The sequence below is a fragment of the Perna viridis genome, chromosome 10, assembly GCF_037379345.1.
Source record: "Perna viridis isolate PV_CMFRI_1.1 ecotype Kerala chromosome 10, ASM3737934v1, whole genome shotgun sequence".
NCBI classification, from domain to species: domain Eukaryota; kingdom Metazoa; phylum Mollusca; class Bivalvia; order Mytilida; family Mytilidae; genus Perna; species Perna viridis.
The window spans coordinates 4,242,646-4,265,898 of record NC_142454.1 but is presented as its reverse complement, the minus strand read 5'-3'; the positions used below and the strand labels follow the sequence as shown (position 1 = coordinate 4,265,898).

The window sequence follows — 23,253 nt, the reverse complement described above, 5'->3', positions numbered from 1 at the left end:
AAAAAATGTTCAAAGTTTGGTAGTTGTATACTGTGAAAGTACTTTAATTCGTGGAAACCAATTTTCGTGGATTAGGGAAGAAACACAAGTTCGTGGATTCTTTAATTCGTGATTTTGAGGTTTTCATTATACAAGTGAAAGGGATTCTCCTTTTCGTTGGGAAGCAAATTTCGTAGTTTGGCCTACCCACGAAAACCACGAAAATTTGTACCCCATGAACAATAATACTTTCATGATATATGATGACGTGAAAGACGAGATCATGCTACTTTACGGGTGAACAAACAAATACACAGTCAGTTCATAGTTATCAATATCCTGTCTAAAAACGTATTAACGATAACTAGAGGATGATTTTTACAACCCTTTCCATCTTAAATTTGCAATGTTCCCGTCTTTCATTTGCTTCAGTTAAAATAACAATTTTGGTCTGTTTACATACAACATGCAATCGGAAAACTGCTACTAAAGCCGAAAGGAATTTCACAGCTCATAGGTTATACCAAAGCCTCCCGAAGGTACAGGGATTTTTGTTCTGTAAATAAATGCCTAAATATAAACTGTTAGAACACTGTTATGTTGCAAAAAGTCGTCAATTAAGAAGTTAAACGGTCTACATAATGCACTTGTTGGTCGTTGAGGTGTTGCCATTTTCACATTAAAAACATATTTATTCACATTGCTGTAGTTATTAATAATTCCTTTTTTACCAGCTAGGGTTTGACATATTTGAGCAACTTGGTATGTGCTTATAGAGAAGCATAGATGACTTACCTTCACGGTACATCTGATACACACTCCCAGAGTACTAGTAATAGTACAGTCCGACCGGTGTCCCCATTTTATGCTCATGCTTCTGCAATGCGATTGGGTTCCCTGTTTATTCTGCCGCAGTCCGGTCGGGTTCCTCATTCATTCCAATGCTGCTTCATTCCGGTCAAGTTTCTCGCTTATTCTTAAGCTTCTGCAATCCGGTCGGGTTCTCAATTTCATTCTTAATGTTCTGTGTGCATTCTTCACATGTGTGTTATTAATGGTATTTTGTATGTTTTATGGGTATACTTAGTACCCAGATTACGAATATTTTGTTCCTATCTATATAGTTCTAATAATGGACTCCTTGCTTCTGTTTTTTATAATTTCCTTGAAAGAGTTTGACGCAACTTTAATTTGGCCGCAACCTTAATTTGGCCGCAACCAGAATTATGTGACAGCAGACGGTTGTTATATATCAAAATGAAAATAGATATTTTTTTTACTTATCATCATGGTGGTATATATTTCAATGTTTATATTTACATAATTTAGAAATTTTTGATTCTGTTTATAAGTATCCAAAGTTTTCGACAACAATTAAGATTCCATGTGTGATGGTCCGAAGCCCCAAAATATCTAGATCTGTACACACTCTTTCCGCCATTTGTAACAAAACGTGCAAAATCGTATTTACATATAATGCCAGCGGGTAATTGAAAGATATGAATAGCACTGTAACACAATTTATAAATTTATATTAAATGCCAAAGGAGTAGAACGTAGTTCATGGAAATTCATAATTTGAATACAACATAAAAATGGTTGATCAGATGCATAACTCGATCTCTATTATGAAAACTAGTTGTTGAAAAATAGAAGTACTCGATGGAAAATTGAATGGAAGGAATGATGAAAGGGAAACTCCATGTTTGGCTAGTAGAACGCCACCTTTTTAACCATGATATGTCCATTGCAAAACCGAATATAGAAAAAGCTACGAAAAAAGGATAATATAAAACAACGATAACAAACACGAATGATCAACTGTCCAAAATAAAAACAAAAAAGAACACAAAACAATACAAACAAACAAACAAAACACGAAAATAAACAACCACAACAAAACAAACATAACCAGAAATACTGTGAGCAATGCTCACTACATATATACCCCAATCCCCCAAAAACACCAATATACACAGAATTCTTAATTGTAGGCTTGGTACAGAACCCACCCCCGCCCCCCATTAAAAAAAAGAAAAAGAAAAATAGTTTTTGAGATTAAAAGTGTCAATAAAATTCTAATATTTTTCCCTAGTTAGGTCTTTGCTTCTTTGATATAATATCAAAGTGCATTCTTGTAATATTCTAAAAGTGCTATGTACATGTAACCTTTCAAGTGTTTAAGGCTGAGTGAATGTCCTCAGTGGTTTCATGGTTTCTTGCTAATAACAGAAATTTAGAATAAATTAAATAATATGTCATACAAATTTAAACTGTTAACTATATAGAAATATCTTAAAAGCTCATCTAATTACTATATCACCAAACATCATTCCTTCCAATGGGTGCTGAGAAATCTGCGACGGAAAATTTCACACTACATGTTAAAATTCTAGGTCGCTCGCGATCGGAAAACGGGAAGTAGATAACCAAGAAAACTGCAAAGTGGAGACATAGTACACATCATCGTGCGTAAGCCATATAACAAATATCTAATCATTCCTACGAGTAGATGTCAAGAAATCTGCGACAGAAATATTTGTTACGCACGGACGGACGAATTGACGGGCGAATCGACACCCCATTACTATATATCCCCACTTTTCAAGCTCGGGTATAAAAAATAGCGACAAAAAATGTACATTTCCCTATCAGTCAAGTCTCCTTGGTCTTTCCAAATTTTAAACCTGACACTTTCATTAGTTTACCGTAAATAGTTTATCAACCTGTTATTCAGAATTCCAAATTTTGGTTTAAATGATATATCAATATCGGTGTTTCATATCTTTTCAAACATTGCTTTAATTTGAGATCATAGCTTTACCAACTTTATCCTACCGCTTCTGCAAGTAAGAGTATTTAGATAACTTGGGCTATTTTGAGTATGCTTGTTTTTTCATTCAAATGTTTATACAATGAAATGTATTAAACATAGGCCTGTTCGAATGAGATTATTAAAATAAAAGCACATTATATGGACAAAAGTATTAGGTACGAAATAAACTTGTGTCGACATGAACAAAGCATATTTAACATTATTTCCCGCTCCACCTCCTTGTTTACCACAAACTCCATTTTTTGCCAAAAGACACACGTGCCCCGTAAAATAAACGACATATCAGTAAAAAAGAGAGATTTGGTACACGTACTTTTAGTGAAGCAGTACACTTATTTGAAAACTGTTATCAGTAAGTATGTCTTGGAAGTTTGTTTACCCTGTTACAGTGTTAGGTCACACTGACACAGACCCATCGAAAATTCCATAAAAGCAGAGGACGCTTACCCTACCTGTGCATCTGGTCCATGCTCCCAGTTTTTAGTGGAGTCCGAGTTGCTCATTTACTTTTGTTACTTTGTATGTATGATTTTAGTTACTTTATGTTCTTTGTTGTGTGTGTCTGATTTCCATGTCTGGTCTTTGTCCCTGGATTATATTCTTTTGATTACCGCTATAACGTTGGTTCCCTTGATTACTCTTTGACCAGCAGGACATTTGATCAGACATCTGAAAACTTTGTCTGACTGGAACTAAAACTGTCGGGCCTTTCCTGTCTTTGCTAAGAGTAATGGCCTCAAATCTGCTTCACATTCGCAGATTTGGTAAGACATCTTAGATATCTTGTCAGATGTTCGACTAGTCAAACGGTACAGCACATTGCGATTGGTCTGGTCACAAGAGTCTGAAATACTATGAATATTTGCTGTAAATCAGACATGATTTTCTTCTGCTTTAAAGAGGAATACCACTTTTTCGAATCAGGAATTTATAGTTACGGTTCTTTTTTTACATTATGTTTACTAAAGATTTCGACAAGTTCCCTTTTTTTGGTTGGCCCCATAAACCTTTGTCTGTGTAAATACAATGTTGTCCTAAAACAAGTGAACTCTACCATTAAGATATTCTCTTGTCGAGAGAAGCAACATGTGTTTACAGCATACATTGTATGTTGGTAAGATTTCAGGCTCCTTTGGTTACAAATGTAGGTGCAGTAGTGGCCATCAGCTGAGAATATTTGCTATTTTCATGTTTTGTCTGCCTATAGATGACTTTCACATTTGCCATTTACATCAATTCTGGTGGAAACTGGTTTACAATTTTATACGCCCTGTGCAGGTCCGGGTGTTAAAAGAATAGGCTAGCAGCAGCGCTAAGCTTGTTGTTTAAGGCGACTAAATAGTGCTCAGAAACCTAGCCAGGGGCTAGGCACTCTGCCCACAGAGTAACTGGGATGTGTGCCCCAGGTGGTGGAATGGGGTACCCCTGGCGTGTTACATGCTGGGGTTGTCAGGCTATAATACGGAAAACCTGACCACAAACCATAGTGGTGCACCGTGTTGGGAAAGATGCCACGTTCCTCACACGTTGAAGAACCCTGCTGTGGTATTCGATAGGAGTAGGAACCTTTGCACTCCGCCACAGGAGGCTAAATTGCCCGACCTTACCCACCACCCCCCCTTTTTCCAGTGGCAATCAAAATTTGTCGACCCAATTATCCTTGTGTCCCATTCTTTCTTTTCATTTCATGTTCATTTTATCATCCATTTCATGTTCATCGTCTGAATATGGCTGAAATATTGCTGCTCGGACATTAAATCCCAACAAACAAACAAACAAAACAAACAATTTTATACTTGACAAACTAGTTTATCATTAAGTGTCATATTGGGTGGCAGATTCTAGGGGCCTCATATTGCAGATGATCATGATGTTTCAAAGACATTTTTTAATCTGACATAAACTATTAACAATATCATGATTAGAATCCTAATTTTCAAAACTTTATAGCTTTGTTATTTTATATCCAATTATTGTTCTGTAAAATGTTTCATTTAGATAAAAGAATTCATATTTTGTATGTGAATTTATAACACTTTTACTTGAAGAATTAATTTTAAATGATATTTATATGTAAACCTCTATTTTCATATATAATTGTTTTTAAAATTTTATGCTCATATAGTCTAATTACTGAATATTTATTTAAAAATTCAATGGATAAAGGGAGTTTTATTGGCAGTGTATGGAACCAAAAGAATTTTTCAATTGTCTTAAAAAACGAAAAAAGTTATGATGATTTAAAGTTGATACCCCATGCTACACGATGAATTTTGTAGCCAACTAAAACCAAATCACAGGTAAGTGATGACTTCATGAAGAACTCTCTGATACTGTAAAGGTACTTATACATGTATATGTGGATACCAAATTTCATGGTTTATTTAAAAATTGAATTCTGGGCAATTGACAACTCTAAAAACAAATGGAAAGTTTCATTTTCATTGGTAACCAAATTTCATGGTTTACCAAACCCTTGAAAACCACGAAAATTGGCACTCCATGAACAATGATATTTTTTCAGTAAATCAAATTATGTTTCTGTTCCCTTGGCTCACATTGCAATGACTTCTATTTTATGCATGCTGACCACAGTTGACCTTTATATTATTGAAGAACTTTTCCAGATCAGAAGTGAATATGATGCTCACCTGTACTCAGGGTCACATCATGCCCAGACCATTAAAATTCAAAATAAAAATAGAACATCAAGTTTATGCCACTTCCCCATGTTAAAAGTTTTTGAACGACTGGCTTAATTATATCAAAAAAAGATATACATGTATCCCTATAATTTGAATTGTTCAAATTGGACATTAAAATCAAGCGTCACAATGTTTACGTTGTTTATCTGGTCATGATTCTGTTACCTATTAGCCACTCAATTTCATCCATTATTCTTAGCAGTGGGAAAGTGTTAGGAAGTACTTGCTTGACAGTTTTTCAGACTATGCACAGTGTTAATATGTGAACCTCCCATTATGGCGAAATTTGATGAATTTTTTCTGCCTTTTTAGCATGTTAAACTTCATTTTTTTTCTGTAGCATATGCTATCATTAGTACATATACATTACTTTAGGGGATGGTGGAATGAGGTCAGAAAAACATGCTTTACAAGAAGTTGGATTTACTGTGATACTACACAATTCCGCGCCTCAAACCCTTATAACAACTTTCGGGTTGAAATTGTGCATTTTACGTCAACATCTGTATATGTACCTTCTTTCTTTTTGAATGGAAGGATAGCAGACACATTTTATAGACAAAATTCTGTTAGAATTACCATGGAAATTAAATGTGTGCTATTGTTCAATTATGAAATGGTGTTAGCTCAGGATGTTAAACTGACCTACATATATTTAGGCATTATAAAGACTATAAATAAAATTTGACACTTTTCTGAATAATAACTGTTGTGCTCCTAAAGAGTAATCAAGGGAACCAAGGTTATAGTGGTAATCAAAAGAATGTAGTCCAGGGACAAAGACCAGACATGGGAAACAGACATACACAACAAAGCATGCTATTTTCTTGGAAAAAGAAATCCAGTCAGACAAGCATACTATATACCTAACATGCTTAATATGATACATGTATATGGCCATTTTTACTTGACATTTTTCATGTTTCTTTTGTATATCAGTATCATAGTTTCATGTCATATGATAACAAAAGCATGCACAATGTACATGATGGTAAACAATTTAATGGATATATAGTAGGTTTATTGTAAGGAACAATTTCACCTTTTCACCTGTACATTGACTGATGTTTTTCTTGAATTTTTGGAGAAATTAGAAAGATGCAAACTTAAAGATAATTTGATCAAATATAAAAGTTTGAAGTCCTGGTATTTCAAATAGGAAAAATATGAAAAAATCAAAATATTAGTAATATATGTGCAAGAAAAGAAATGAATGTACTTGTATTTTTTAGATCATATTTTTTAAGTTATATCTTTAACTTGTCTATGAATTGATTTCAATTTTAAGAGTTTGCATCTTTCATTTCAGATCTATAGAAATGGAGTAGACACATTCTAATTTTGTGACAGTGAAAAGGGAGAGATAATAATGAGTGTTCCAAGACTAAAACAAAGTAAATTTTATGAAGCCTTGTCCTACATTGACAATGAGTTCAGTGACCCCAAAATTACACTTGAACAGTACCCTACTGATACTAAGACAACTTCAGAACTGATTCACATGATACAAGCTCAGTATGGGGACATTGAAGGACGTATGGTTGCAGATCTTGGTTGTGGAGTTGGAGTATTAACCATAGGAGCTGCTCTACTGGGTGCTGGCTACGTTCTGGGAATTGATATAGACCAAGATGCATTAGATGTGTGTCGAGAGAATGTTGAGATATTTGATGAAGAGTATAAAACTATTGATTTACTTCAGTATGATGTTACAAAACTTTATGATGAATCTGTCGATAGTAGCCAGCGAGATGGAGCATCTTGTACACATGTTCATAGGTTCTACAAGTGTTTTGATACTGTCATTATGAACCCACCATTTGGGACAAAATACAATGAGGGAATAGATATGAAGTTTGTAAAAACTGCTTTGGCAATGGCTAAAAACTCTGTGTATTCATTTCATAAAACGTCAACTCGAAGTTTCATTGAGAAAAAAGCAAAAGACTGGAATGTTGGAGTGACAGTAGAGGGACAAGTCAGATTTCTTGTAAAGAACATGTACAAATGTCACAAATCGAAATCAGTTGACATAGAAGTAGATTTTGTCAGATTTTACCACATAAATTAAAAATGAATAGATATAGATTCTATTTCTATATTAAAACTCTGCAAATTTGTATTGTGCGATTTTATTTAAAAGCATGTTATGTCAATCTGTTATACATTGTACTGTGTGATTTTTGTTACATGGTAAAGATTATCTTAGTATTGGACAAGAACAATTAATGGGAAATCAATCTGTCATCTTGTTTTTAAGTTTAATAATGTAATATCATAAGTCCTTATCATATGTATGAGAATACTAAACAAATAAAAGGTTGTGGAAAAGTAAACGAAGGAGGGGTCAGTAACTAATAGTAAAGCTCATTTTTTTTTTACAAAATAGTCCCATGTAAGATGATAATTAGAAATTACTGTTTGCAAACTAGGACCCTGCGACTAAAAGCCTTAAGCCCATTCCCTAGGCATAGGTTCCTTTTAAAAACCTTGTCACTGTGTAAGATATTTTGTCTTTTTAAATGATTGCAAAAATTTTAAGGGTGTAAAATGGTATGTTGTGGTCCTTGTTGTCTGTAGACAAATGCCATGAGTATGGATTTCTGAAATTTTACCATAATGTGTCATACTACAATAAGAAGGCTGGTATTAATTTTGAGGTTGTGATTTGAAATGTTAGAAGGAAATGGAGTGACAGCTGGCTAGTTCAGAGCCAGAATAACGTGTAAGAGTCAGATGGTGTCTTTACCTGCTTGCTGTTTCTTCTCTGAGCTAGCTTAATAAACATTTGCTCAGTATGTCCAATTGTTGAATTGAATTGATCAGGAATTCTTGTCCTGAAATGTTTGAAAAATATATGCCATGTGGATGAAAAAGGGGGGGGGGTGAAAACACAATTACTTAATCAGTCATCATGTATTCATGATATAACCCATTCATTGTCTTTAATTAATTTTCTGCCCTACAAAACATCAACTAACACAATGAAGAATTCTACATACAGTGTATCGCCAATGTCATGAATGTACAATGTAATATTGAGTATTGAAAGAGAAATCAAGGGAACCAAGGTTATGGCGGTAATCAAAAAATTTGGTCCAGGGACAAAGACCAGATATGGAAAACTGACATACACAACAAAGAACATAAAGTAACTAAAATCATACATACAAAGTAACAAAAGCAAATGAGCAATTTGGACTCCACCAAAAACTGGGAGCATGGACCAGGTGCACCGGTAGGGTAAGCGTCCTCTGCTTTTCTACAAACACCCGCCGAGTTGCTCATAAAAAGTCAAGTCTAGGGTAGACGAAAGAGGAAAGGAAAACTGTGACATGCTTGACAGATCAGTTTTCATGGTGCAGATGGATACATCGTAACGATCCATGAGTTCGTGATGATGCCCATAAAACTTCTGTAGTGATGACTTCAATCATGTAGCAACATAACCCTGTTCCAGAAGCCTATTTGTTAGAATTCTAGCATGATACAAAAAGTCTGTGTAGTTTCGGCAATTTCTAGCATAACATATAAATTGTGATATGAACACTCCATACGCAGGTGCTGAAGAGATTTTGCCACAGATGAAAGGAAAATGGACAATTCTGAATGAAAAGTCATCACATTTGTCGTAAAGTTTGGTCAGTAGTTTTCCTTTACCATCAATTTCTAAGTGTAGATCAAGATGTGAGGCTGACTTCACAGTGTCTGTAGTATCCTTTATCTGAAGTTCTGTGGGGTAGATGCACTGATCAAATCCCTAAAATCAGGATTGTTTTAAGATAATACGTCATCTATATAGCAGAAACTGAGATTAAAGAATCTAGCTAAACGATATTCTTTCTTTCTGGTCAGATCAGCTATAAGGGCAGCCTCATAAGGGTGAAGGAATAGGTCAGCAAGTAGAGAGGATCACAATTTGTTCCCATTGGAATGCCAACCATTTATTGAAAACTGCATCCACCACACTGGACAAATATGTTGTCGATTAAAAATTCCAGCATTTTGTAAACATCATCTGTATATTTGGAAGATGATTTGGAATTATTTCTTACAAAGTATGAGGAATCTCTACCAAGAACTATATATTTGTATCTTTTTTTGAAAAACACTGATGTATTTTAATGTTTTTAAGTAGGATTTTAACTGAGTATGGGGAAAAGAAGTATACAGTGTTGAAAAATCATAGGTTTTAATGTTATTATTTCATACATTTTATGTAATTGATTTGTATTCTCAAATCAATTTAGTACAATATATTATACTGGTAATTAAAGAAACAACACTTTATTATGGATTATAATGGGCTGGTATTTACATCTGTACTAGTCTTGAAACTTTTAAAATTGTTGGGCTAATCCTTCCTGTTTGTTTAGTCATTTTAACAGAGTAAAATGCTTAAATCTTGGTATGTACAACTTCTTGGACTGCCTGCTTTATATCTAGTTCTGCAAAACTTTCATACTGTACAGACTTGTCTTTAATTATTAGATTCAGGCTTATAAATAATCCAACTTTGTTAATATGAAATATTTAATAACCTATACCTGTACTACATGTATTTTAGCCAGAGCTACTTTTCATGACATCAAAGTGAATGAAATACATGTAGGTAAAATCCAAAAGTCATACATGTAAAGATGTCAAAATAACATCATGTAAACATCAGAAATACTTGTGTTAAGATCAATCATTTGCATTTCTTGTAGATTTGCTTTTATGAGAAATATAGTATGTCATATACACTAGTTTAGTTTAGGAACTACTGGGTGTATCACCTTTCAACATTTATATTCACCTGTATTACTACATGTACTAGCTGTGCACACCTGTTTTGATATTTACATGTAATATATGTAGTGTATATATCTACATGTATATGTGTACCATCTCATCCATTGTGAACATTTTTGCAGGACAAGTACATGTATTATGAAATGGAAACAGATATATGGTATTATTTGATGTTGTTGCCTAGCACTCTGGTTGTCATGGTGATTTGTATGTTTATTAGATGGCTTGGATTGAAATTTTACCAGCATAATTAAAATTAAGGGTAAGACTTTATGGTGTTTTTATCTATTTCGTTTTAATTTTATTTTGTTTTTACTTATTTTTTTGGGTTCATATTCTTTTTCTTCCTTCTTTTTAGGGACAGAAGCTTTTAAATTAAAAACAGACTATTATCTCTAATTCAAATCATTTCTGCTTACCAAATATTCCATTGGAGATTAAACATGGTTTCACCATTTTCTGTGGGTTTCTAGATTTTTTTCAATGAATCTACATGAATGTATACAAGTACAGTTATTTACATTTTTTTCATGGATGTTATCACAACTGCTTTAAAGTGGATAGTCGCCAGGTTGTCCCATAGATGTTATTATAACTGCTTTAAAGTGGATAGTCGCCAGGTTGCCCCATAGATGTTATTACAACTGCTTTAAAGTGGTTAGTCGCCAGGTTGTCTCTTAGATGTTATTACAACTGCTTTAAAGTGGATAGTTGCCAGGTTGTCTCATAGATGTTATTACAACTGCTTTAAAGTGGATAGTTGCCAGGTTGTCCTTTTCATATGTTCTTCTTAGCTGTTTGATGGAGTTTTGTAAAACTTCTTGGGAATGATAATTAAATAATGTCATTGGTCACCTGCTATTGTGATTTCTGTTCTAATTGAAGGATTTCCATTACTGAAACGTAGATTTTGCCAATGAACTTACTTTGTCATGTTTGTAGATGGATGATAGGGAGAACCCACTTTGTAACTGCAACTTATTCTCAAAAGTTTGATAAATTTCAATGAAACTTTCAGAAGAATGTTATAAGGATGCTGGGTATCTGTTTTAATATTTTTTTATTTATATTTTTATGATTTGTTTTAGGTAACAGAGAATAAAAGACCAGCAAAGTACAGAAATATGGATTTTGAACTTTCAGATTGGGCAGTGGATAGCAATATTTTAAAGTTGGACAGACAGCTGTTTTCAGAAAAGGTAGACACAAGTTTTAATTTGTACAATAAACTTTAATTTTTACAGGGAGGTCAAGGTAATTTCAGCAAAAGAACTGATATAGAAATTTCATGTTATTTATTTAAAAGCTTTTGCATTATAATGATTTTCTCTTTGATCTAAATGGCATTGGTACATACATATTATTTGGAATGGAAATGGTGAATATGTCAAAGAGACAACAACCTCTCTAGAAGAATGTTGGAAATGTCAGCTCAGGGCCACCCATGGGACTTCAGTGAATGATGAGGAAACCCTCACACCACAGGGCAGGCTGCAGCTGGCCTCAAAACAACATTATAGACCTGTACTTTTGATGCTTCTAGAGTTGTATGCTTTTAAATGTTCATGGGTGATATTTTTGGGGATTTGCCGGGTTAAACATTTTGCACAAGTGAATTTCACTGTCAGACATTTTATATTTAACAGATAAATCAAGGAAAGTTCGGCACAAAGTATTTTTTGTGGATATTTCATGACCATTATTAGCGAAAATTACCCCCATGCTATAATTTCCATGCTTATAGTATATTAAGAGCAACTGTTTTAAGATATATATACTTCTGCTTATGTTTTAAATATATGAGGTAAAGCTACAAACCACAGGGATTGTGAGATGAATTGATCTACTTAGTATTCTGAGTCCTGTAATGCATGTATCAGAACATGACATTGTGATAAATTTACTTCTTTGTTATTCAGAATCAGCTGACAGTGCCAGATGTGCAACAGAAAATAAAAAAAGACAGGAAAAGAAAAGGTATCCAGGAAAAAGACCAATCAAGGAAGAAAATTAAAATTGAAAGTGAAAGTACAATTCAGGGAGAAAAGAGTGTAAGAGAGTTGAAAAGAGACAAAAGAAGGGAAAAGCTTAAAAAGTTGAAGGAAAAGAAGCTTATGAGAAATGACTTGTTCAGTCAAGAACAAGATGTTGAAGGTAAAACTGATAGAAATATTAAAAAGTGTAAGACAAAAACAAAAAACAACATTAATGAACTAGGTTTGGCACCTGGGAAAAATGTTGAAGAAAAGAGGAATGAAGGAAAAGAGAAAGGAAATAATAAGATTGGCATGATTAGTGAGTCTACCAACAATACTGAGGGAGAGAAGAGGAAGAAACAGAAAAAAGCTTCAAGCAAGAGAAATAAATATAAACATTTAGATGAGGCTAGAAAAGCTCATTGTGGTGGTGAGGTGAAAGATTTTTCAGATCAGAATATTTCTTTATCTAAAGCCCAAACAGATAGCAAGTCTTGTAAAAAAACAGACGCTTCACCTGTTGGAGAGAGGTTACAAGAGACTATAAAGAAGAAACAAAAAAAGAAGTCCAAACTAAATTCTTCCCCGGGAAACACAAATCTTAATGATGGAAGTGAAACAGACTTGAAAAACAATATTCAAAATTTTAAGAGTGCAGTTGACGGAAAAGGTAAATATTTTTTGGAGAAAGGAAAGAAGCAACTGAATATTTCCAAATTAAGAAGAATACTTGATGATAAGGATAAGAGTAAGGAACCTGACCAGGTACAGTCTACTGATAAGAAAAACAAAGGTAAACCTGTTTCACTGAGGGACAAAATGATGGGACAACTGAAATCAGCAAGATTTAGGTAAGTGGTAGGTCTGATTAGTATGCAATAAATTTTTATAAGTTTATCTCTGTTAAAACAATAAGTTTATATTCAGTTTCACATTATAATGATTTATATAGCATTTATCTGCTTTTGAATAAGTTAATAAGCAAACGAATTAAGCACCTACATCAATTTATCACCTATTCTTTCAGGAAATAATGAAATTCAATTTTTATCATTTTGATACATTTGAAAGAAAAAAAGACAAACTTTACTAATTCCATTGTTAATTGTAAATTGATAATGAATAAAAAGAATTATCCGTTAATTGTTTTAATTAAAATTTTACACTGTTTCCATTGATTCACCTTTTACAATTACCATACAACTTCTATAAAAAGTGTATCATTATAATATTTTATCCCATATATTCTGTTTTGACCCTCTCAGTATACCTGTATTAAAACATGAAAACAAAAATAATAATAATGAAAAAAAAGGCTACCACAATATAAAGAAATATATAAAATCAGTCTTAAATATAGGAAAGTTAATCTTCTTTCAGAGTTTCGTCTTGGAAACATAAAATTTTCAAAATCCTAGAACACTGAAAATCTTCATGAAGTTTTGTACATCAGTAGTTACTGATTAATTCCACATCATTTGATTATATTTGAAGGTACATAAATGAACAGCTATACACCCAGACTGGTTCAGAAGCTGCTATACTGTTTAAAGATGACGAAGAGGCTTTCCAGTGTTACCATGAAGGTTTCCAGAACCAAGTGGATAAATGGCCGACTAATCCTGTCAATATTATCATTAACCAGATCAAAGCAGGGTAAGGTTAACCTTTTAGGCTATTTTTTTTTTCATCTTCTGTAAAACCCTATACCGTGATAGCATTGATATGGTGGTTAGGAATTAACTCTCTGATGTAGAAGTTGTTAAGTGTCTGTTATTTCTTACATTTTGTAAACTGCATTCAGAAAAACAAGCAAATGTATTGATCCCATACCCTTATGATTTTAAAGTACCCTGCTCCACAGCGACCAGATGTTACTGTATTTCATTTATGCAGCAGATTTTAGAGAAACAAACAATTTTAAGTTAGAGTCTTGATACCCTATAATTCATACACTCTGATGATCTCACTGCTACCAAACAAAAGAATATTTTACTTTTACTGGGATTGGGTAAATATTGGCTATTTTTTCATTTCAATTCTTCCTCATATAATACATTTATAATTACAGATCTGATACAGCAGTGGTAGGAGACTTTGGCTGTGGGGATGCTAAGATTGCTAGAAGTGTTAGAAACAAAGTATATTCCTTTGATCTTGTAGCTTTGAATGACCATGTCACAGTTTGTAATATTGAAAAGGTAAACTTGAATGGTCATCATAAATGAAATTACAATGATCCCAACATGGCAGAAGGTTAAAGATATGTTTTTATAGACCATGGTTTGAAAGGTTACCCAGTCTTCAGCAAATTCTTTACATAATCATGATTATCTATCTCTCTGAAAGTTCAGGCAAAAAAAAAGATAGCAGTCTTGTTTTCTGCTACAAATGTACCAACTAGAAGAAAAAAAAGTTGGTAGGTTTGGAAAGAAAATTTACATTGAGTTAATGGGGAAAAAACCTAGACTTTAACGGTGCTATAGCCACAATTGCTATAAAATTTTCAGGGTAGGCACAATAAACTAGGGTATTTTGGGTATGTTTCTTTTGTTGCTTTATTAGAAGGTGCTTGGTTTTAGTACTGATATATTAACATATAAAGATCGTTTTTCCAAACACTTATAAGAAAGGTTATCCTTTCAGAATGGTCACGCAGGCTCGCCTTAACTTGTTCTCTTAACCAATGAAACATCTTAAAAGTGACAGCATCATATACATATTCAAAGCAATGGCAAGCGAAAATTTGACATCACTATGTGCAGGTTTCAAGAAATCTCGGCACTCTCTAGGAGAACTAAACAAAATATATATGTAATCACGGAAGAAACTGGTACTTATACTCACTGCAGATCAAAGATCTGGTTATCTTGCACTCATTAGAGAAACTATTGGTCTTTTCACTCGTTCCGCTGCACTCCATGCCTGTAAAAGACCTGTGAAAGATAACTTGATCTTTAATCTGCACTCATGCAAGAACCTATCATTTTTATTTCTATTTTTTTTCAGGTACCTCTACAGGATAATACCCTAGATATTGGTGTTTTTTGTCTGTCTTTGATGGGAACTAATTTGGTGGAATATTTATTGGAGGCAAATAGAGTCATCAAGACTGGGTAATAATATACATAGTTTTATTCATGTTAAAAAAGACATGCATGCTATTGTCTGTTGTAAATACAATACTAAAATAACATATTCAATTTCATAAACAAGACAAATACCACTGAGCCTCATCCAATTCATATTTTTAATACATACAGTCTAAAATTCATTAATAAAAGTACATTAGCTACTCTTTTAATCATTATGATATTCTGTTTAGGCAAATTACTATTACTATACTAAAATTACATTACAGAGCTACTATCTGTATGTTTGTGAGAGGCTTGGATTTTATTTAAAATTTGAAGAGTATTTTGATCATCCTTTAGTGAAAACAATATGCTTGGTATATCAAATTTTACTGTCTGAAAAGTCTGAAATTAGGAGATAAAATTAGGAACATGAATATGACACTCTTGAAGAGGGATTTAAAATTAACCCTGCTCCTGTTATAAAGTGTAAAGAACTTTGAAACAATTTCAAAACACATGTAAGGGTGCAATAAATATTTCTTTTATATTTCTTAAAGACAAAGGAATTTCAATGTATACAGAATTTACATTTCAGTTACTTTCAGAACAGATGTTGTACTTAGTGTTATCACGTTATAGTGTATTTTTGCCCTGAATGATGTCAACTTTAACCTCTCTATTTCTTTAAATGACAAAAATAACAATCAATCAATTATGTGCATAAAAATAGATCGACATCCAGGTAAGTGTAAACATTGAAAAACAGACAACTTTTAAAAAGTTGCTAAAGAAATACATCTGTAAATTTAGATGTGTTTACTTCTACAGATTTTCCATATTTTCCACAAATTGTCACTGCAAATTACACTCTGTTGGTTGTGAATAAATCCATAGTACCTGTATTAAAATTTCACAGAGTTCTAAATTTCCATAAAATAGGAAAAATACGGATATGTCATCAAGTTGTATAAACAGGTCGGTGAGTAGTATAGTGTAAATATTACACACTTTTTCTTGCAAATATTGGAAATCATTGAAACTATGTGAAATCAATACGCAGTACAAATAGAACTCGTTGATGAAATACATATACATGTACAAGATTTCAGAAAAAAATCACTATAATGTGAAGACATTTTGCACAACAGCAGACATTATTGTTAGTAAATTGGTAACAGCTCAAGGAATGATGTTATTGACTTCAATTCTGATAACCTTCCAAGTGGAAAACAAGGGCATTTATTAAATCGAGGTTAATTTTCCCCAGGAGTGTTAGCAATTCACAATAATGACAAATTAATAAGTAGAAAGTGACGTATTGGGTTTATAGACTGTACTTAAGAATGTTATTTGGCCAGTAAAGGTTTCAGACTTCCTTAGATATAAAGCCTGAACTCAACAGAAAGGGATATGATTTTTTTCATTGCCTGCCTGTTACAATAATAATAATATGCCCTCTGTAACTTTCTGAAATAACATGTGCCTGCCTATCAATTTAAAATTAAAAAAAAATGATATTAGATATGGCATAAGATAACTCTTTAACTTTATAGAGGTATACTGATAATAGCTGAAGTTACAAGTAGAATTCAGAAGATTGGAAAGTTCATCAGAAACATTGAAGCCCTTGGATTTGAAGTAGTGAAAAAGGTAAGAAATAATTACAATATCCAGTCATTGAGAGAACTATTTTAGTGCTAATTTTTAAAACCTTCAGGTGGACATATCCTCTATAGTATTGTTGCATAAAAATTGAGATGTAAACAGAACGGGGTGTTTTATTTCATCAGGGTCTTTATATTACTAGTACTGTATTAATATTATAAAGTCACTGATTTTATAGAATTAGACCTTAGTCCTTACTGCATTTATTATTATAAAGTCCCTGATTTTATAGAATTAGACTGTAGTCCTTACTGCATTTATTATTATAAAGTCCCTGATTTTATAGAATTAGACTTTAGTCCTTACTGCATTTATTATTATAAAGTCCCTGATTTTATAGAATTAGACCTTAGTCCTTACTGCATTTATTATTATAAAGTCCCTGATTTTATAGAATTAGACCTTAGTCCTTACTGCATTTATTATTATAAAGTCCCTGATTTTATAGAATTAGACCTTAGTCCTTACTGCATTTATTATTATAAAGTCCCTGATTTTATAGAATTAGACCTTAGTCCTTACTGCATTTATTATTATAAAGTCCCTGATTTTTTAGAATTAGACCTTAGTCCTTACTGCATTTATTATTATAAAGTCCCTGATTTTATAGAATTAGACCTTAGTCCTTACTGCATTTATTATTACAAAGTCCCTGATTTTATAGAATTAGACCTTAGTCCTTACTGCATTTATTATTATAAAGTCCCTGATTTTATAGAATTAGACCTTAGTCCTTACTGCATTTATTTAGTTTATTTTGATTTAAAAAATGGACTGATTTTTTATCAGAAAACTTTCAACTATCTTCATTCTAATTATACAGGGAATGAAATTTCTATGATTGATTGATTGTTGGGGTTTAATGCCTGAACGGCAATATTTCAGCTATATTCAGGCGAGATTTCTAGCAAACTGCATGTTCTCTATTGATTTCCTAAACATCTGCTTGATATCATGACAAAATCACGTAATGTTGGTAATGTATGCATTTAGTGTTGCATCAGGTCTTTTCTTTACCATTTGTGCTTATTTTTTCCATTTTCTATTTGTTATCCAATTTTTCTGCAAAAAAAAGTCACATGACAATTATTTAAGTGTAAACAAAGGTCATCCATTTTCTTTTACAACTCCTGCATTTTAAAGTATTTCAGACACTTCCTGCTGGAGTAAAAATTGTCAGTTATATTTTATATATTTTTAAGAAGGTAAATTAGTTTCTAAATGTATCATATGGTTCAACAGGGCTTTTAAGCTTGCATATAGCCATGTGCATGTGGCCAGGGTTGTGCTTACTTGTGACCAAGTGTTGTGTGTTTGTTTGGCTTAATATATTTACATCTGATTGATACCTTCCATGAAAATTTATTGGAAGGGGTGAATGATTAAATTGATCGACATAAATTAGTGTCTTATTACCTTTGATTGGCTTCAGTCGTAAATAAGTTAAGTTTAATCAGTTTGTCTGTTAACTCCGACTTGATGTAACAGTTGCTTGGTTGGAACAGGATGCCCCATTGATGAAATACTTCCTGTCAATTTGAATATACAAAAACTTGGAGCCAAAAATATTGCCAATATGTAATTTTGCACCAGATCAAATGAAAAGTCCCAAAGTTTGATATTGGCAAAAGCCAGCACAATCTCTGTATTCTATTTATTTGGAAAATCCAATCTAGAGACATCAACTCTTTTTAAAGAACAAAGTTAAGCATCAGTAGTGCAACAAAGCAATATGATCATTTCTCAGGATAGACTGTTAGAGCCCATGTCCTTGAAATGAAAGATAATTTTTTCTTGATCTTGTTGTATGATATGTCTCCTTTGAGTTTGGTTTTAGCTGTTTTATACTTCCTTCCATCATTGGATACATGTTGTAATGATCCATCCCAACACATAATATACAGACTACCATTCTGTAGGTTATATGATTAGGTTTAAATGGTAATTGAGTGGTGAACAATTTGTCACCAGCAGGACTGTAACAGTTCAGAGTATTGTACTAAGAGTAGAAGTGTATTCGATTATCAGATACATGTAATAAACCTGGTACAATGTTCAATTGGGTTGTTTGTACCACCTGTTCTGTCTGGTGATCTATGACATATAGTTTACTATCATCACTCGCTTGTTGTCTGTTGTTGTTATCTCCCCATAACACCACCATCTTTCCATCTCATGCACTGTGAATGATTTATATTGCTCTTCATGGTTAGTCATACATTATTATACTTTTTTTGCTGTAGAAGTTAAACAGTCACTGTATGACATGTACATGTATTCTGTCTACCTGTAATCCCTCTGCATCACAGATCAGTAGACTGAGTTTAATTGGTAGTCATAACACTACTCTACCATTATCCATCATCACTTTCTGTTTTGACTTCAGCAGACAAATCAATTTGATGGTGGAAAGTAAAGATGTCCTCGCTATGTCAGTAGTGTTTTATTTTATCTGTTAAGGGAAAAGTCTAGTGACTGTATCAGTTTGTATTCATAAGCATAGTAAAAAAAGAACTAATTAACTGACTTTGAATCAGGATACTAATGATTAGAATTGAAATAAATAAAGTATTCAACCGAAATATGAGTTAGGACTTAAGAAGTATTGTATCTTCAGTTGTTGGTTATTGGATATAGATAAAGGATAATCAAGGGAACCAAGGTTATAGAGATAATCAAAAGAATGTAATCCAGGGACAAAGACCAGACATGGAAAACAGACACACACAACAAAGAACATCAAGTAACTAGATCATAGTAGCAAAAGCAAATAGGCAACTTGGACTTGTACCAACATAACCCTGTACAAGAATGTAGCAACATAACCCTGTACAAGAATGTAGCAACATAATCCTGGACAAGAATGTAGCAACATAATCCTGTACAAGAATGTAGCAACATAACCCTGTACAAGAATGTAGCAACATAACCCTGGACAAGAATGTAGCAACATAACCCTGGACAAGAATGTAGCATCATAACCCTGTACAAGAATGTAGCAACATAACCCTGTACAAGAACGTAGCAACATAATCCTGGACAAGAACGTAGCAACATAATCCTGTACAAGAACGTAGCAACATAATCCTGGACAAGAACGTAGCAACATAACCCTGGACAAGAATGTAGCAACATAACCCTGTACAAGAATGTAGCAACATAACCCTGTACAAGAATGTAGCAACATAATCCTGGACAAGAATGTAGCAACCTAACCCTGTACAAGAATGTAACAACATAACCCTGTACAAGAAGCCTATTTGTTAGAATTCTAGTGCGATACAAAAAGTCTGCATAGTTTTGGCAAGCTAACTTTGGGTTCATTTACATTGAACCAACAATAGGAGAGTTCTTAATGATGTGATCAGTTACAGGCAATTTGGTTTTTGGTTGGCAAAAAATACTGTAAGTGGCAAGGTGCATCAACTTCAAATCATTTTTTTTAAGATAATTGAAAATTAGAAACTTCAAAATACAATGACTCAGGAAAAACAGTGTAGAAAACAAACATAAACAAATAAAAAGACAATAACATAATGGAAGCAACAATTTTTTTCATGTGGATCAGATCAGTCAGTGTCATAAATCGATAATTTTCATCATTTCTAATTGACATGCATGCTTTATTAATGTATTTGGATACCATCTAAGTAGTTTGTAGTTATGGCGCATGGACAAAATACTAAGTTAGGTTATAAGAAAAGAACAATGTTGCTCAAAGAAGCTGAACTATTCAGCATTTCATACAAATTAAACTAACGGTATTCTTCTATGACCACAAGAAGTTCATTGAGGACTTAACAACTTCAGGAGCTCTTTGTTTTAGACCCACATTCATAGGATCTTGAAACTTAGATATTCAGCTGTTGACATTTAACATGCATCACTAATACTTAGTATTATGCTCTCAGTAGTATTTGAGAAAGAAGCCCGGTGCATGTGAAAGCTGTAGCTCATTTGTGATGTCTATTACTTCACCATTAATTTTAAATTTAGTGCCGCAAATGTGTATGAGAATTATTGCTCTGGTTTTACAAATTTTGGTGTGTACAATAACATTTACTTGTATCATTTCTCTAATATATGTTGATACTGATCAATGCTCACCTCATCAAGTTTGTGATGCATCCCCAGCAGTTCAGCATTGTACTTATGGCACAGATCCAGATCTAATGGTCTCTGTTCTATTCTTTAATGGTCATCATGTTTAGAATTGTCTAGTTGACAAACATACATGATTAGGTCTGCTCAAACAGTTCTGTTTTCATGGTCTTCTTGTGTTGTGGCTCAAACAGTTATTTTTCAGTGTTCTTAGGTTTTCGATAGATCTGATATCAGTGTTACTTTGAAACTGGAAACAGTTCAGAAGAATTGGACTAGATAATGTGATGCCTAGGTCATTTAGCTGGACAGACCTTGCTGAATATTTACAATGATAATGATGAATACCAGGCCAAGGGTTCTCAGCATGAAGAAGATTCTATTGGTAGTAGTTAATAGGAAGAGGCCATGGTTAACAAAGTTGCTTGCATTGTTGTAGAAGTTGATATTCTTGTGCTTAAGATGATAGAGGGTATGGAGAACAGGTTGACTTTGGAGGAAATGACAGTACATGTATTCGTTCTGTAGTTTTGTTATGAGAATGTGTTGCACAATTTCTATTATAACTGACCCTACTACAAAATATCTCCATCTGTCTTCTCTCTCCATCTTGAAATTGGATATTAATACATACAAAACTTGAAGATACATGTCTTTATACTATAAAGCTTATAGTTTTGATGTATTAGGTCTACATTAAAGTTTCTTATTTTATGAAAAATGTACATTGTACTATGTTTCTTGAATGTTGCTTTAAATTTAATGTTGTTTCCATTTGCAATACCTTAATTTCATGCATTTGATTCATAAAAATTCATTTCTTCTATTTTTCTTGTTTCTTCTTTTTCCAGGATACAAGAAATTCAATGTTTATTATGGTAACCTTCAGGAAGAAGGGACGATTAAAAGAAGACATACCAGACATACAGTTAGAACCATGCATTTACAAAAGACGATGAAATTTTATTTATAGAAACTCTTCTTCTAAAAATAATCAGACAATGTAAAAAAAGTCATGATTATAACAAGTGCTTTAGCTTCTACCATACACTGCCAAATGTGCCACATATGATAATCATACGGTGCTCGATTCATATGATAATCATATAGTAATCATTTGACAGTCATATGATATTTAACATATGATGGTCATATGATTATCATGATTCTCATGTAGTAATTTTGACTTGAAAACATGAAAATCATATATTTGTGAAAAACATATGATAATCATATGATAATCATGCAATTATTATATGTAAACTAAAAAATGTAAAACATATAATTATTACATAGTGCTCCATTTATATAATAATCCATATGATTCTCATTTGTGGCACATTTGCCCGTGTATATTACTCACCTAGTTGCCATTGATTTAATTTTATTTTCAAAGTTTAGGCTGGTGTTGTTCCATTACCTGAGTTTACTTAATCTTAATAAAAGACAAATCAACTTTTTAAATAAGTTTTGTTTGGACATTATTTATAAATGTGAGTCATGACATATTATTGATTTGATGGTTGTGTAAGAAGAGTATGCCATAATTACAAAAAAAGTTGTTCTAATCATCAGATTTTGTTATAAAAAGTTGTAATCTATCTTCTATTCCTCTCCTACCGATAAAAATCATAATTGCTTATGTTCTAAGAATTACAAGTGAGTCCTGTTTTTCTCCTTATTTGGTCCTAGAGGTGTAACATTCTTTAGCATGTCAGAATTCTAGTGGTATCTAGTGATACCTGAATTTGTAGATCGAGGAACAATCTTACATATACATATACATGTAGTGTTTCTCTCCATACCATGAATGTTTCAAGCTTTTAACCCTCCTTCAGCTGTTTTTGTTGTATTATCAGTTCCAATGTATGAATTTTTATAAGAAAGTAAAGACAAATGCTTGAAAAAGTGGCAATTTTCTATTTTCATTTTGTTTAATAAAAATTTGATACCACAAAAAGCCGCAAGAATATGATAAGATTAATGTCTCAAAAACATCCTTTAGTTGAATTGCTTACACAAGCAGCTAGGTCGTAGCTTGATGCAATCTGAAAGGCCTAACCCTGAGGAATTGGGGCAAGTTTGGACAAACCATTTAAGCATGATAAAATGCAATTGTA

General features: G+C 32.9%; 2 protein-coding genes and 1 pseudogene across 3 annotated transcripts; 2 read left to right on the top strand and 1 right to left on the bottom strand.

Moving 5' to 3' along the window:
* The first annotated feature begins 3,029 nt into the window (after positions 1 to 3,029).
* On the top strand, positions 3,030 to 23,093 carry LOC148604208 (uncharacterized). 2 transcript variants are annotated; one of them, XM_088547449.1, is made up of 9 exons: positions 3,030 to 3,167; positions 10,437 to 10,576; positions 11,403 to 11,513; positions 12,234 to 13,141; positions 13,785 to 13,946; positions 14,362 to 14,491; positions 15,300 to 15,406; positions 16,921 to 17,017; positions 21,985 to 23,093. In XM_088547449.1, the coding sequence occupies exons 3-9, from the start codon at positions 11,439 to 11,441 to the stop codon at positions 22,090 to 22,092; spliced, it is 1,587 nt and encodes a 528-aa protein (XP_088403575.1). In that variant the 5' UTR covers positions 3,030 to 3,167; positions 10,437 to 10,576; positions 11,403 to 11,438; the 3' UTR covers positions 22,093 to 23,093. The 2 variants fall into 2 exon arrangements, with proteins under 2 accessions (XP_088403575.1, XP_088403577.1); XM_088547451.1 differs by lacking the exon at positions 10,437 to 10,576 and having other exon boundaries at positions 3,041 to 3,167; positions 21,985 to 22,597.
* Positions 6,890 to 7,591, top strand: LOC148604210 (rRNA N(6)-adenosine-methyltransferase METTL5-like). The gene has a single exon (XM_088550124.1). It carries the CDS (start codon positions 6,890 to 6,892, stop codon positions 7,589 to 7,591), a length of 702 nt encoding a protein of 233 aa, XP_088406250.1.
* LOC148604209 (uncharacterized) lies at positions 18,769 to 19,397 on the bottom strand (annotated as a pseudogene).
* Positions 23,094 to 23,253: the final 160 nt, after the last annotated feature.